The 17,247-nt window shown below is 47.8% G+C and overlaps 1 protein-coding gene and 1 long non-coding RNA gene across 3 annotated transcripts; one reads left to right on the forward strand and one right to left on the reverse strand.

Moving 5' to 3' along the window:
* The first annotated feature begins 2,578 nt into the window (after window positions 1–2,578).
* On the forward strand, window positions 2,579–15,192 carry LOC142929636 (uncharacterized). The gene is made up of 2 exons (XR_012945826.1): window positions 2,579–3,138; window positions 14,056–15,192. It is a non-coding gene; the product is annotated as an uncharacterized LOC142929636 (long non-coding RNA).
* Window positions 8,772–15,121, reverse strand: LOC116948171 (small ribosomal subunit protein eS25-like). Of its 2 annotated transcripts, none has more exons than XM_032964612.2 (4): window positions 14,966–15,121; window positions 13,666–13,764; window positions 12,464–12,644; window positions 8,772–10,857 (listed from the first exon to the last, which is right to left on the reverse strand). In XM_032964612.2, exons 1-4 carry the CDS (start codon window positions 15,119–15,121, stop codon window positions 10,724–10,726), a joined length of 570 nt encoding a protein of 189 aa, XP_032820503.1. In that variant the 3' UTR covers window positions 8,772–10,723. The 2 variants fall into 2 exon arrangements, with proteins under 2 accessions (XP_032820503.1, XP_032820504.1); XM_032964613.2 differs by lacking the exon at window positions 14,966–15,121 and adding an exon at window positions 14,750–14,840.
* Window positions 15,193–17,247: the final 2,055 nt, after the last annotated feature.

Here is a 17,247-nt window from a genome sequence, read left to right on the forward strand (position 1 = left end):
GCGTTCCTTACGATGGCCGTGAAGCGCATCCGAAAGTGACCGTCCTTGTTCGATGGGACTGGATTGTTGTTGTTGTTTTTGCTGCTCGCTTAATAGTCATACATTTAACTTATATAATTAATGCATAATTTATTAATATTTAGTGACTTGCTTACCATTTTCTAGAATTTGCACTCCTATTGTTTTGTGTGCGTGTCGTGTTGTGTTGTTCGCTGTTGTAACCTCGCTGAGCCAACCCATATCAGACCACCGTGAATCCGACGTGAGCTCCATCGCCCACGTTCGGATTCCTCCTTGAAAAGTCAGCTAGACCTCGATTTAAAGATTCCCGATACCGACTTTGCCCAATCCGCTGACGCCGCTCGTGAAAAGTGCGTGGCCGCGGTTTTTGCGGCGGGGTCGGTGAGCGGGCGCGGAGAGAGAGGGGAGAGCCACCGGACATGGAAGACGATCGACGCCCCCTCGACACGAACACCGGTCAGGCAACATTCCTCCGGCCGCGTGCACGCGGTGTGTCCCGGCGTGAACTCGCGACAACAACCCTCCTCCCTCCTACCCTGCCCCCATCTCTCTCTCTCTCTCGCTGCCATTGCCTGCAGTTAGCCGACGGGAGCTTTCGATGTATAGACGCGTGGACAAGAATGCCTCCTTATAATAAAGGTTGTTGGGTTAGATCGCGTTAAGTATGAACCCTCCATCAAACGACACGGCCAATTAGTAAGGATGTCACGTGAACAAAACTCGCCAATTAGTTACTACTTCAGCCCACCGGTGTGTTGGAGTCAATCCACAACATTTATAATTTGAGTAGAACGACGTTTCGCTGGTAACTACATCCAGCATCATTGGCTGTGTCGGGTGGTGGAGGGTTACGACACATTTATACTTACGCGATCGAACCCAAAAACCTTTATTACAAATGATATTGGTCGCGAAAGCCTTCGCGTTAAACTGCATAATGCCTCCTGTATAAATTTGTCTCGCCACGTGAATATAAACGTTTTTCTTTAGGTCTCATTGGTCACACAGCCTTCTATCTGCTGTTGTAACTCGCTCACCCTCCCATACTGGACACCTGTGAATAAGAGCTGCGTTGCTCATCGGATTCCTCTTGCAGTCTACATAAAGATTCTGATTCTGAGAGTTGGTTGTTTTTAGCAGCATTAGCTTAGCATGTAGGCACCACTCTAGACGGGTGTCGATGTTCAGTGTCTCTTCAGCCAAGGTTGCTTAAACCAATATGTGGTGAACTGCGAAAAAGAGCTTCATAGCTCATCGGATTCCACCAGTGTAAATACATATTCAGATTCTGAACTGCCAGACGTCTATAAGGCAAACACCCTCTCGGTTAAGATCCGCAACGCAAGCCAATCATGAGCGTCGTTCAATATATATAACAACGAAAAGACAATTTCGCCTCATTTTAAAAGTTTTTTTTGTGCTACATCGGCCACATCTGCTAGCGCATGGCGAGCATGTTGTCAATTACACGTCCAGGTTTAGGTTTGCGAGCTCTGTGATGATAGCTTCAAAAACAGCGTCCTGCCCAGTCTGCCGGAGAGCGGGTTGAGAATGCAAATGTACGGTCCATTGTTTGATCCATTGTTTGCTTGATCCATTGTTTGATTGGTCAATCGTTTGCTTGAGCCACGGTTTGATTGATCCACTGCTTAATTCATTATCTGGGTGATCCATCGTTTAATTGATCCATTGTTTGTTTCATCCGTCGTTTGATCAAGTGTTTAATTGATCCATGGTTTGATTGATAAATTGATTGATTGCTCCATTGTTTGCTTTATCCACCGTTTGCTTGATCCACTGCTTGCTTGATCCACTGTTGCTTAATTCATTGTTTGATTGATACAGTTTGCTTGATCCATTATTTGATTGGGGTGGCCACTATGGGTCTCCCACTCGTGGAAGAGGCATAGGCAGCGACTGGTCGCTGTTCTTTTGTTGTTGTTGTTGTTGATTTATTTGTTTACTCAGTTCCCCTCTTGAACAAGTGACAGCAGGCAGCGAGCTCTCATTTTTTGGTTCTAAAGTAAACTTGCCAATTAATCTGTGCTCCTGCTGTTACGTGCGTCACTCACTGTGTTTGTCTGCAGCAGCGCCCCGGTCGTAGCTGCAATTGGATTAACTCCCTGCAGCGCTCATTGCGGCTGAAGGCATTTTCAATGCAAAACAATAATGACAAGGCAGTGCACGACGATCGATTGTTCTTGTTCGTCAGTGGGATGAGTTGGTTATTCGGACATACAGGCTTGGAAGCATTTAGCCTCATATTTCTTGCTACTTGGCAATGTTGAGCGTCCCCGCTCATAAAAAAAAATCCAGTCCCCCACCCCCATCCCCAGATGAGGCCTTGGAAATTGCAAGTTCATAGAACAAACATGCCCCGAACAAAAAAGTATCGTGCCCGCACACAGGGTCACACTCACAGCAAACACAAAAAGTTACACATGCAATCACGCTGCTGGAAAACCACTCACTTGGTGCCCCGATTGGGAGGGGGAGGGGTGGTGGTGGGGGAGCCACGGTGGCCCCATTGAACTCGCAACGCGCACGCCTCTGCGATGGCTTAACGGGGTGGGCCAAGGGCTCGGGCAACCGGCGGCTCAGCAGCCGCCCGTGGCGTCTCGTCAAGGACTGCTTCGTGACGCCACCCCTTTGAGGACCGACGTCTCCGGATTCCCCACGTGCATCGTCACAGACGAACCACAAATACCTTGCGGACCTCGGCAAGGAGCATGCAGCGGCTTCTGACCGGCCATCGGACAAAGTCGGTCGCCGCACCGAGCGCTTGCAGATGAGCTTCTGCGGCCGTCTGGAACGCTCTTCCTATCCGAGATTATGAAGCTACTGGAGCTATGCACTTTTAAATCTACTGGATTGAAAATTCACTTCTTTAAAACTGATTTGAGTTGCGTTTGTTATCCTTCACCCGCACCTCCGTTTAGCGCGGTTGGCTACGTACGGTGCGAAGGAAGTTTAACAAAAATATAGCCATAGTTATTACAGAATTCGTCAAAGATGTCTCTTCTTGTTATTTTGGTTGCCGGCCGCTGGGACAGGACCCCTAATCTACGACACCTGAAGATAACCACGCAGCGCTTACTCAACGGGGCAATTGTACAGGTTGGTTCAAATGTCCCAAATAATCTTCCCCTAACAGTTTTTTTTTTCCCTTTGCGTAATAATTTATGTTTTAAATAACCCTTACTTTAAATTTTGTTTACGTTATAGACAAAGGGGGTGGGGGGGGTCACAAGATATCCGGACCACGTTGTACAAGGGTAGAATACGACTTCTGGACACCCCGGGATGTTGCAGAATCACCACACGGAGACGAGATTCTTATTCAGGGCTGCTCGCCGTTAATTCACTCTTCTTCCTCCACTCGCACTCCTTCTCTCTCTCTCTCTCCACACTTCCAGCCGTGGCAGGCACTCGCTAGCCCCACGTCCCTTTCTCCCTCCTCACTCTCTCTCTTGCGGCTACCCCTCACGTCTTCGCCTTTCCCCCCACTCCCCCAGGGACGTCTCCACCCCAACTTCCCTCTCTCTCTCCTCTGCTCTCTCGGTCCCCCTTCTTCTAGGGGCCGTCCATAAATGACGTCAGCAACCTGGGGGGGGGGGTCAGACATTTGTGTCGATGTGTGACGAGGGGGGGGGGTTGAGAAATGTGACGTCACATCAAAATGTGCAACTTTAAATAAATATAGACAACACGTTCTACTTAAATTTCGATTTAAAGCTTTCGTGACTGCAGGGAATCATCATCTTTGGTTCTTTCGGTAAAGTCACGCAGAATGAGAATAAAATAATAAAATAAAAATAAGACAATAAAATTATCACGACGTTTCGGCCACAACACAAGCGGCCTTCTTCAGGTGAAAAAAGTGTCTTTTAAGCTCGGTGATAGGTGTGAAGCACCTAAAAAGCAGGATAATTTAGCACTGAAATATCTAGGGATTAGCTTGTGACAATAAAATAGCTGTGTTAAAGTCAAAGTTTACATATCAACAGAGGCATTTAGTATATGGACGCTAAAGGGCCTCCAACTACCCAACTATCATACAGTAAACCAATCTGAGAAAAAAACTAAGTCTATATTACATCAATATAATAATTGACACCATCGCAATCATTGAAGACTTGGTTCATCAAGGACTGCATACTGATGTACCCCCCTGGTGAGACATTGCTTAACCAACACATACTTCATCTGGAATGGAACTTTCTACAAACAGACTGAGGGCACCCCAATGGGCTCCCCTCTGTCTCCGGTTGTAGCCAACGTATTCATGGAAACATTTGAAACTGACGCCATCCATACTGCCACTCTACGCCCGACCTTATGGAAGAGGTACGTGGATGACACTTTTGTCATCTGGCCACATGGCCAGCCTGCTCTAGACCAATTTCTCGACCACATCAATTCCATATACCCAGCCATCAGATTTTCCATGGAGGTCGAAAAAGATGGCAAGCTACCCTTTTTGGATGTCTTAATTAAAAGGAGACCTGATGGTTCAATGAGCCACTCTGTCTACAGAAAAGCTACCCATACAGATGCTTACTTGAAACCGGATTCCCACCACCATCCATTTCAGAAGAATTCCCTCATCAAGACTCTATACCATAGAGCTCAATGCATTTCCGACCAGGAACACATTGCCCGTGAACTCAAGCACGTACACCAGGCTCTCAGGGCTAATGGTTACTCCGACTACACAATCCGCAAAGCCATCACTCCCGTCACGAAGAAGGACCCTATTGAGGAGCCACTCAAAACCATCACCTTACCCTACATTGCAGGGGTCGCTAAAAAGATCTCCAAAATCCTGAATAAACACAAGATCCAGGTCCGATTCAACACAGTACATAAAATCCGTGACCTGGTCCCATCTGTAAAGATATTGTTCCAGACATACAGTACCCGGGCGTTTACAAAATAAGTGCCTCTGTGGTAGCAACTACATTGGAGAAACCAAACGACATATCTCGGACCGCATCTGCGAACATAAAGCAGACTTGAAACACGGTAGGACGAACTCTTCTGCCGTGGCAGATCACTGTTATAATTCAGTGGGCTCACATGACATTGACTTCTCCAAGACGGAGGTTCTTTGCAAGCCAACCGGCTACCATGAGAGATTCGTCCATGAGGCCATCCATATATACAAGCACAGAGACAATTTCAACTGAGAAGATGGATTCTGGCTTAGTAACCATTGGAAATATGTTTTTTAAACCATTTCGGTTCTTAATTAATTGTATTTTACGGTTACCGTCAGACCGCAGCTCTTTCGCTGACATTGCCTCTCAATGCCTCTCACACCACGGTTAATGGTATGGTTTATAACATGGAGTATAACAACGCATTATGGCTGTCTCTCTCCCTCTTCCGTTCCCGAACATGGATTGACTCGTCCGTCTGAACGAAGCTCGTTCGTTGTCCGTGGTGCTGCTCGTTGATGAGAAGAAAAACCGCCATTGTTCTCAATATGGCATTGTGATATATAACGACTTATTGTTGGTGGCTCAGCTGATTGGAGAGTATAGAGAGTTTATTGATAACATTGAGGTATAATTCTTAGCTCTTTCGGTAAAGTCACGTTGAAGGGAAACAATAAAATAATAAAATACTCCATGTTATTATTTTATTGTTTCCCTTCAACGTGACTTTACCGAAAGAGCTAAGAATATGAATTACTGCAGTTACGAAAGCTTTAAATCAAAACATTGAGGTAGTTTATATTTTGGTTTTCATTGGTTTTACTATATGGTATTCATTATATAGTGTAGTGTATACCCAGTTGCTTTGTGATTAATAGCTCAGCTTATTGAAGAATATATTAAGTACAATTATTATATTGATGTAATATAGACTTAGTTTTTTTCTTACATTGGTTTACTGTATGATAGTTGGGTAGTTGGAGGCCCTTTAGGGTCTATAAATGCCTCTGTTGATATGTAAACTTTGACTTTAACACAGCTATTTTTTGTCACAAGCTAATCCCTAGCTATTCCAATGCTTAATTCACCTGCTTTTTAGGTCATTCACACCTATCACCGACCTTAAAAGACGCCACGATTCTCAGCAGCACTCATTGAAGCACTGTCGTGCCGACAGTTCTGTTCTTTCACCTGAAGAAGGCCGCTTGTGTTGTGGACGAAACGTCGTGAGAATTTTATTGTCTTATTTTTATTTTATTCTCATTCTGCGTGACTTTATCGAAAGAACCAAAGAAGACGTTCTACTTAATTAAATATACTTTTAATAAATGTTTTCTTCTACAACATCAGAGTGCAGCGCCACATTAAATACGCACTACAATGACAATAGTTTAAATCGATTTGAAGCATGTTTTATATATATTTTTGGGGGGGGGGCAGAGCTTTGTGACGTCATATTTGAGGGGGGGTTCTGACTTTTTGCGACGCCGTGTGACGAGGGGGGTCAAAAATCGTCCAAAATCGCGTGACGTCATTTATGGACGGCCCCCTATCCCTTTTCCCGCGGCTCCTCGCTTTCTGCCCCTCTTTCTGCGCTCGCACCTCGTTGGGTCCTCACGGTACTCCTCTACACAAGCACCGGAGCGTGCATCGCATGCACCGGAGCCGGGGGGGGGTGGAACAATGCCGAAGTAGTTCATGAACAAAGGAGGCCATCGTGGCCAATGCTGTTGACGCTACCGCACCCTGCCATCACTTCCTTCTGCTAGATCCTACAACCCTTACGTGAAGTTGGCACACGTCCTCCCAAGATTTCCCTTGTAAAGGAAATTCCAAATGAGACGGTGGGGGGGGGGGGGGGCATCGCCTTCCCCCCCACACTTGTTTTTTTGTTTGTTGTGGTTGCACCCGATTCAAGAGCCGAATGGCTCACAGGGCTATACCAAATAAATGAAATGAAACTATGAAACCAAAAATGAAACTTGGTAGAATAGGGGGCGCATTGTTTTTAGCCCTTCCACTATTAATCAGGGATTTTAAAACAAATCCCCTTTACTTTAAACAGAGGTATGCATCAACGCATTTGACTTTTTTTTACCGCAAAAATAGCATCCGTTGTACAACATCGGCATGTTGACAAACATCCTATTGACGTGTACATGCGATTACCCACAATGCTCAGCGACAACACGACGAGTTTTAAACCGGGACTCGGCTCTTTGATTTTGGCCTTCGACCTCCACGTGCCACAACTGAAGATGGCATTTAGAACACGGGAATGCCCTGGTGGTACATCGAGAGCCAACACGCCAGCACCTTTCATTTGTTGAAGTAAACCTTAAAAATAAACTACGTTTAATTTTTATTTATTTTTACCGGTTCCACCGAGCTACTTGGGGGGGGCATCCATAAATGACGTCACGCGATTTTGGACGATTTTTGATACCCCCCCCTTCGTCACACGGCGTCGCAAAAAGTCAGACTCCCCCCTCAAATATGACGTCACAAAGCTCTGCCCCCCCCCCCAAATAAATAAATAAAACATGCTTCAAATCGGTGTGGACCAATCAAATTCAAGGACAGTGCATATTATTATCAGAGTTGTCTTTTTTGTTTGCATTTTGACTGCTTGTGTTGTGGTCATTGCAAACATGATGCCTTGAATAAAGGTGTCAGTTTTTGTGCCAGTTAAAAGGGTAAAACCTATTCCCATATGCTTCAAATCTATTAAAACTATTGTCATTGTAGTGCGTATTTAACGTGGCGCTACACTGATGTTATAGGAGAAAAGATTTATTAAAAAGTATATTGAAGTGGAACGTATTGTATATACTGTATTTAAAGTTGTGCATTTTGATGCGACGTCACATTTAACAACCACCCCCCCCCCCTCGTCACACATCGTCACAAATGTCTGACCCCCCCCCCCTCCCCCTAGGTGCGTGACGTCATTTATGGACGGCCCCTTGGTTCGTTTTCGGAAGCGACCTGGCCACAAACGATAGCTCAAGCGAGGTGGCTCCTCGCGTGGCGATGTACAGCAGCAGCAGCCGAATACTTCTGAACGCGTGGTGTCAACTCTGAACGTGCAGGGGGGGAAACAAAAAGACCGGGGCGATGAGCTAGTGGGTTCGATCCCAACGCTGACGCCTACGTGGATTTTTCTCTGGGTCCTCCGGATTTTTCTCCCCTCCACATTTCCCAAACACGCGTTTCGAGTATTTGGCTTCAATAAATGTCCACTTAAGCCACTTCGTTGAGCCGTAATTTGTGGCCAGGTCACTTGTTTAAAAAAAGAGTTGTGTAGTCCAGTGGGCCTTACCTGGTAAATAAAAAGTTTGGTTTCTAAGTTTAACTGCGAGCAGGCTTTCTCCATGCAGCGTTATATGTCGAGACCACTCTGCACGATCCGTGTGGGTTTGTTGGAGACACCCAGGATCAATATCACTCGCCAGTCATACGAGCCACAGCGCTCGTAGCTCAGAACATGAGCCGCTAACGCCACGCGGCTTCCCACTTCACAATAGCCACTTAACATTCGTAACAATTACATCCTAACTATTTACGATATAGTCGACCGACATGATGTAAGTGGACCAAATTGATATTTGAGGACAAAGCGAATTATCGCCCGTATAGCCTTTAACAGAATGTTGAAGCAAGTGCCGTTAGCGATCACCTATGACGACCTTTGTATTTGAGGACACACACCGCTTTCATTCCAGGCATCTACAATTGGAAATGCCTTTATAACTAAACAAAGCACAGCCCAAACGCAGTGGCCACAATTTAGTATAACACAAAAAAATATCCATGGATGCAAATTTATTGTAGGCTCGGTTCTTGAGCGGAACACATTTAACAGGTTACACAGCACCCGAGTGGAATGCCGCCGTTATGTAACGGCGAGTGCACTGGACTTGCAACACAAGAGGTCACCAGTTCAATTTCCCCCACGCGGAAGACGAAAACCAATGGGAAAGTTTGTTTTAATCCTCCGGCCTCGGCCCGCCCCGGATAAAAATGATGCATCACGGCGAGTCCATACCGGCAACTTGCGGCACGCGGAGCCGCATGCAGCTCTTTGACTGCTTAGTGACGTTGTTTAATCAAGGACCACTGTCTAGTGAGTGCTTATCAAGGATCACCGTCACATATGCACAAGCATTGCGGCTCTTGAATACTTGCATTTTTTTTTACCCAATACGAAAACACATTTCGCTTCATAATAATTCATAACATTTCGCTTGTTAGTTTGGTTGCCGACCTCTAGTCTAACGATCGCCTCGCGCTCCTCCATGCCTGCCCCCATCTACCCCCAGCAGCATATATATTCGTGCACCGCAGTTCTATGTTGAACTTCTTTCGTACCGTACGTAACCACCAACCGTGCTAATCGGAGGTGCGGCGTGTGGTGGGGCAGTGTGGGCTACTCCCACCTCTTTAAATATGGCCTGGCCAGAATGGAAGAGTAGGCCAAATACACTATATTAGGGAGGGGGAGGAGGTGAAGTATGGTTGAAACAACCCACATGATCAACTCTGCAGGGGAGGCCTTCACCTCGGCAGTGGTTAGCCAAGTGGTGGTTTTAGACTATTTTTAGCAATGTGTATTAATGCAAGGTTAGATTTTTTTGCGGAATAAATTACCGATTGGAAACCCAACAGTGGACAGCAAGTGTCACCGGGTCTGCGGGGGCCTTAGTAATAAGACTTAAAGTTTATAAAAGAGCCCTTAACAATCGTTCTCAGGGCGATGACACGGGAGTTTAATAACCTGTCCAGAGTTTGCTCGTCCTCAACCAACGGTTGCTGAAATGAGTAACTCCCGCAAGGCCGTGCGTGGGAGCCCGATAAGTTGCGGTAAAAATAAAAAATCCTTTCCTTTCTCGACGTGGAAACGGTCAGATACGAAATGAGACTTGGTGATTGTAATTGATTTTCTCTGCAACGACGCTCATGATTATGTTGTGCATGGGAGTGGGTACCGTGGCTAGTCTAGGGGCACGTAATGGATCGTTCCCGCAGGAGATTCGATGCGTCATCGCGACCGAAGGTGGTCAGGATTAGATTTACAATGTATTGTTGACATACATTTTTCATCTCGTGTGTACCATTTACAGTTATATTTGTTCACTTTATTTTTGAACAATCTCGCACTCAATTTCATGCAAGTATTCTACAGCAGGAATACATTTGATTTAATTGACACATTGATGCATCTTTCGAGGGTAGGAAATCTCAAGAGGACGAGTGAACTACATGTGAAATGCATCGTCTTGGGCGAGTGGTGTATCGCTACACAACCGACAACAAATTGAGACATTAAAGGCCTCGGGGAAGACGCATTTCCCAGGACAGGTTCCTGGGAAACCAATAACAAGTGGAAAAGCCGCTAGTCGTCGGGAAGGGAATGCAGAATTTTATTTTTTTGTGGGGCGGTCCAACATTGGGATTACGCATGACTACTGTAGCAGGGTCAGGTCTATACGTATGGTTATAGGTAGGGTTCTGGATCGCCAGCGTGACTGTGGTTGGCTCGATTGGTTTGGGCATGTCGAGTTGGGCAATGTGGTTCGGGTTCGAGATTAGGGCTGGTAAGCTAGCACGGTTAGGAATGGGGCTGGGCGTACCGAAGCAGGGCATATGAAATGACTGTGGCTTGTAAGGGAGATCTTTGGGATGGTTGGGGGGGCAACTTTGGGATCGAGTATGGAGAGATCAGGGGGGGTGGGTGACAGTGTTCTCGTAGCGAGTGGAAGTCACTTGCGTTGCTGCTGCTGTGGCTGTGGCTGCTGTTTGCCTCCCGCGTCGCCACCGTCCGCGCCGTCCTCCGTGTGCGCCATGCGCGTGTACACGTGCTGGCCGCGCTCCCGCACCACCTTGCGGATCATACCTGCGAACCGCACGCGTTGCACCACGACCCACGCCCGTCACCCCCACGCTTCCCTCCCCCCCTCCCACCCGTCGATTATAGAGGCACGTGGTGTAAAGTGGCTCAGCGGTAGAGAGCGGCTTGCAATCTGACGCTCGTGAGTTCAAAATCCTGGTTGTGGGGTCGGCTCGGCCCATCAACCCCTCCCCCCTCTCTGGAGGGCGATAAAATAACAACCACTTTGTGGGGAAAGTAGACAGTAGTTGTGCCATGTGTGGGGTAGGTCTCACTTCACCGCGTCATAGGCATGTGTAATATACACGACTGCTGGATCAGGGCTGCCAATGGGAGGGGAAGAGAGCCGCGTCATTCCTCATTTGAGAATAGGAAGAAAAACAGATGCGTTTAACCTGGCGTGCTACAATCAATTATTGTCACGTTGTACGCGATCGGTTCACAGGACCTCTGGAGTGGTCTCCAATGGCAGCATGTGTACCACGGTGGTAAAAAAAAAACCCCATAACGGCCTCAAATCAAAGAAGCGCTTCCCAAATTAATTCCAGTCTAACGCACCGCAAGGCTAGCAACCCCCATTCAGATCTATCATTACACACAAAAACGCAACGATCCCTCCCCCCTCCCTCTGTTATAGCCTTTTAAGGCTGTAAGGGGGGGGGGCACAAGCGCATGGCAATGAACGCACGTGCTGTAAAAAAATCTCAGCGAACTTAAAAACGATTTGTGGAAAATTACCAGGAGCGCCGCATAACATTTTAATCCGACAATCAGAGAGAGAGAGAGATTCTGCCTCATCATCCACACTGCGCCCCGCGGTGTATATGTATTCAGCCAGAGGGCAAACACTATCTCCCCCAGATAAAGTTACTCCCAATCCCCGTGACAAATCCCCCTCCTGTAGAGGAGCCAACTTCTGTTGGTTACCCACGCATGGGCCAGGGGAAATCTCAAATTCACCAGGCACAGGCGAGACGGGAAGAGGCAATACACGACAGCGTATGTACTTCTTTTGCACCGTACGTAGCCAACCGTGCTAATCAGGAGGCGTTTCACAGTTAACCAAACTCCAATCCTCGCTTTCCGCCACCAGAAGTAGTTATGGATGCCAATTTGAAGATAGCCGTCTCTCAAGGTCAACTGGGACGAAGCAAAGACAAAGATCACCCGTATAATCTTCATAGGCCGTGGGGGGAGGGGGGGAGCAGGGACCTTTAGCGAGCACCTAATCGAGGTTGGCACTGGGCGGCAGCAGCAGCGGGCGTGTTTTGGTCACCCCACCAGGGTGCTGTCCGTTTTCACGGTGCTGATATTTTACAAACCGCTACCGGTACCCTTAAGTTTCGGCGGACCTCGGGAAGACCCACGGCCAGATGGGTGCGGCTTCATCACGCGCCACCAAAGTTAGCGAACAGCTCAGAGAGCATCGATAAGGCGGTCGCACCTAGCCCCCCCCCTACGCCACACGCGGCGGTGGCAGCAGTAGCAGCCGAAGCAGCCGTAGCAGCCGACGCAGCAGCCGTAGCAGATGACGCAGCTGACGCAGCAACAGCTGACGCAGCAACAGCAGTAGCAACCGACGCAGCTGACGCAGCAACAGCAGACGCAGCACCTTTGTCGCACAGGAGCTGCAGGGCTTCGCGCGCCAGCGACACGCGCAGGTGCAGGCGCTCCGACACCACGGAGGGCGTGATGAGCCGGTAGTTGGGCACCTCCTTCTGGAGCTTGTCGAACGTGGCCGTGTCGAACAGTACCATGTTTCGCAGCTTCTCGCGCGACACTTGCTTGGACCACTGCAGCAGAGTGCGTGGACGAGAGACCGCAATTGGAGTTGGGGGGGGGGGGTATGGGAGCAGTGCACAGTCCAAGTTGTTTATCTCCCCCCCCCCCCCATCATCCAATTCCAGCCAGTGTAATAATCCCATCAATCCACGGTCGCAGCCTTCCAAGATACTTTGCAGGGCTGTACTTTTACCACCCACGATGTTGAAAGGCCTCTCCTAGAACAATATTTTTCCCAGCATGCAGAATTCGTTTATTTCGAGAGGCGACCCTCGAATCCGTTTTCACCGTTCAAAACGTCAGCAGCAACTTGTGGATATTGCCGACAATGATTGGCCAGGCAGGTCGTTTGGGCGCGATTGACCTACACGACGAGTAATTATATTTTGTTGTTGATGGAACAGACCTTTGTCTGTACCTGCATTTTCAGCTGGTCATTAAGAGAGTCCATTCTGGTCAAACCATTATCAGTGCCCTACCTTATTACAGCTCAATTCAGATCTTAGTGGTCACCCCGTTGCCCGTTATACGAATCTCAACGTTCATCCTAGAAAGTCCCATCACAAAGGAGAACACAAAAAGACTAAACAAATGTGCCCGTATTGAAACGGCTGTACGCCATATAGACCTGAAAACTACATTTCCCTGTACAAGCATACGGGGTAAAACCTTATGGGTTGACGGGCATGCGAGTCTGTGAAGGCGGGGAGCATACAAGTGCTGTGCAACAAAATGGATTTCGCTGCGAGGTCCATTACCCACACCATATCTGTACCAAAAAAAAAAACCCACAGGCCGACGAAAATCTGAAGTTACCGCTTGGCCACGTTTCCATTAATCCGTGGGTCAAACGCGCCCTCAAAATCCACTTTCACAGCCGCAGTAGCGCGCAGCCCCACGCAGCCGCGTCCCCACGACTACTGGGGGAAGCGAGACGGCTCCGTGGTCAGATCGGGCCCTCTCGAGAGGCAGGCCCCACGGCTCCCAAGCGCCTTTAGCGGACAGAACCTGCACCGCACTACAATCTCGCACCTTTTTCTTGGCTTTTCCACCGGTTGTACCGGATTTTGGCTTCTTTTCTTTAGCGGCAGCCTTGCCCGCCGTGCCCTGCTTCTTTGTGTCTTTTAGAGGCTGCGAAGGGTTTCAGAGTTGGCCACAGGACACACCGCAAGGCAAGGCACGCGTTTACATCGAAATGTACAGATAGAGAGCAGCATCTAGGGATACAACGGGTGGCCAAACTGGTGTCTTCCGAGCCGCATGCGGCTCTATCGAACGTGCATTACGTAGAACACACACGGTCACATTAGTAACGGATACTGGATGTTTCCCGTGCTGTACCGAAAGCGGTCATTATATTACACACACGCTTGGCCCTTTGCAGAACTCACGGCTACTTTTTTGGCTCTCGCTCCGTTACAGGTTGGCCACCCATGATCTAGGAGGACATTCGTGGCCGGGATAAGAACACGTGGAGTTACTCATCACAGGCAGCGGAGTCGATTTTAAAGAGAGGACACGGACCCGGCCGCCCCCTGGCCAAGGCTTGGGGTGGGGGGGGTATCTCGGACGACGACAACGAAAACGTGTGAACAGGTCTTGCAAGGTACCAGAGGGAATCATTTCAACAAAACTATGCCCAACGTTAATAAGGAGACTCGGCATTCAACGGAGGAGGAATGGCAAAAACGGCACGGACGAACGCGTGACTCGCTCTCGTCGTGGCGAGCAGCACACCACGACCTCGAGCTGTCGAACACGCATTGCTGCTGCCGTTACGCGAGCAGAGAATAGTAAATCCATCTGTAGCGCACCCCCCCCTCCCCCCCATTTACGTAGCGCGTGGACTCGATTTCTCAGCGGGGAACGATAAACACAAATGGAAGTTGTATTGTTGCGCAATCCACGATTTAAAGTCCACAAATCTCACGGAGAGAAATTCGAAGCAAAACTCAAACGGCTCTTTCGACAAAAAAAAAACTCATCGTCGCTAGCATTCAGATCCACGATCAGTCCGCTGCGGTGTTAACGATCAACGTTGCCACACGCAGCAATGCAACAACTCGAGATGGTCAAGTCACATTTACACCTATAAACGTTTCGCCTCGTTCCCCACCTCAGCAATGCCATTAATGAGAAACCGCATGCAGGATGTTACGATCTTTCAAAAGCAGGAAATGACCGCTGGTGCGAAACATATTGTACGTGTCCACGTTGGCGCTAGCAGCACGAGCAGGCAGTGCAACGAGTTATTAGTGGAACCAACATCATGGGCTATTTGAACGTGCCAGGCAGTCGCGACTATAAGACTCGAGAGCAAACGGTATCGTACCATCACTGCAGTGAGAATCGAGACGCATTCAGTGAGAGGGGGGGAGGGGGAGCGAGCGATTCCCAGCTGCCATATATACACACACACACGTGTAGGAGGTGTGTAATGACGCGTCGGCTCTTCGATTAACATCGATTCATTGGCCTCATCAGACATAAAATGAACAACGCTGCTCCAACGAGTCAGGAAAATAAACACACATGGTAGAAAGAGTAAACAAAACTATTTTTTTTAAATAAATCGACGCCTTTAATAGTATCGTATATCCAATTAAATGGAATCGTCGGTTGGAGGATGAGGGTGGGGGGTGTTAATCTGACACCCCAAATTGTCCATGAGACACCCACTTCATTGCCTGTCACGCAACCACATCAGCCCCCCCCCCCCACGTGATGATTCGTTTCACCTGAAAACAATGTAAGGACACGTGCCGTGCACTCCAATCGTTGCCGAGAGCACGTGCAATTGATGAAGAATGTTAATTGACGCGTGATTGCGTGCAAGTGGGGAGCGGTAGTGGAGCGGTGAGCGCTACGCTGTGCTACGAACCCGGGCGACCCGATTTTGATTCCCGCTCACGGCCAACAGCAGTGACAGCGATTATCTGAAAAATGTTGATACTACGTGATTTTACCGAAAGAACCAAGAATATACTGCTACTGCTGTTATGGAGTAACTCATGCAGCCAGCTATGGCTGCAAAGTTTGGTCGTACATGTCATGTAGATCGTTTATTGTTAAATTTGAATCACAGTTCCCATGATCACTGTTACATGGTTTTTTATCGCTTTATTTTGGTGATTTTGAAAACGTTTTGGTTTAGCCATGTTTGTTGTAGTACAGAGTTAGCCTGATAACTTTAATCTGAATTGTCTTATGGTTGTTATTGTTTGACTTGCATCCCACTGGGATTTTTGCACACAGTGTTGAAATACGGTGCTTCTTCTGGAAGACTTTGCTGTTTTTCCCTGGATTTTTCTGTTGCGTGCAGTCACTTTAAGATGTTTCTTGTTCATGTTTTTGTTTTGTTGCGGTTGCACCCGAGTCAAGAGCCGCGTGGCTCACAGGGTTATCTCCATATATATGAAAGGCAAAGTTGTGAATATGTGTCTGTTAAAAATGTTTAGCGTACTTCCCGACATGCAACAAACTGGAAATTTGCCATGTGGGTACTTTCCTGACTGTACACCACGCAAAAGTTATAAAAATACACTTTTTTTTAGGGGGGGGATGGGGGGAGCTCAATAATGCATATATATCTTGCACGGCAAGTGAGCTGTGACGTCAAATATGTCACGTGACCCGCGCATGTGGAAGCGTAACGCATTGTAGTGTAGTGGTTAGCGCGCTGCGCTACGATCCCGGCGATCCGAGTTCAATTCCCGCTCACGGCCACCACCGGTGACAATTATTTTAACCTGGTCCTGATCGTCCCCAAGGTCGACTCAGCCTCAAACGAGTAACTGCTGTGGTGTGTGAACATCGCCACTGGGGAGACAAAGGAGGCCGGGCGTGGTGCTGATCACCCAGCCCCTCTTGTGCCGCGCGCTCGCTAACAGCACTTGCCCCAACAGCCTGTTAAGGCTCTACGGGGGATCTTTGATTGTATGCAATAGTTGGGCGGTTGGGGCGATGCACGCCTGTAATGATCTAAGCGCTGTGGGAGGCGGATCACCCATTGATGTTGCGCCCCCTGTCCGTGGGCGTGCAGGAGGAGAAGGGGAGTAGTACCATGCCCTGGCTCGCCAGGAGAAGGCGGTTCCAGCAAACCGCGTTCCACACGTGAAAATAAGAACAGGGGTTTTTAACCCCTAAAGACAATATAACAGGAGGCTTTCGATTTAAAGCTTTCGTGACTGCAAGGATTCATCTTCTTTGGTTCTTTCGGTAAAGTCACGTAGAATGAGAATAAAACAATAAAATAACACTAAAATTCTCACGACGTTTCGGCCACAACGCAAGCGGCCGAAACGTCGTTAGAATTGTATTGTTATTTTATTGTTTTATTCTCATTCTACGTGACTTTACCGAAAGAACCAAGAATATACTGCTACTGCTGTTATGGAGTAACTCATGCAGCCAGCTATGGCTGCAAAGTTTGGTCGTACATGTCATGTAGATCGTTTATTGTTAAATTTGAATCACAGTTCCCATGATCACTGTTACATGGTTTTTTATCGCTTTATTTTGGTGATTTTGAAAACGTTTTGGTTTAGCCATGTTTGTTGTAGTACAGAGTTAGCCTGATAACTTTAATCTAAATTGTCTTATGGTTGTTATTGT

Source organism: Petromyzon marinus, chromosome 32, assembly GCF_048934315.1.
Source record: "Petromyzon marinus isolate PM22_M1 ecotype Great Lakes invasive population chromosome 32, UKy_Petmar_22M1.pri1.0, whole genome shotgun sequence".
NCBI lineage: Eukaryota > Metazoa > Chordata > Hyperoartia > Petromyzontiformes > Petromyzontidae > Petromyzon > Petromyzon marinus.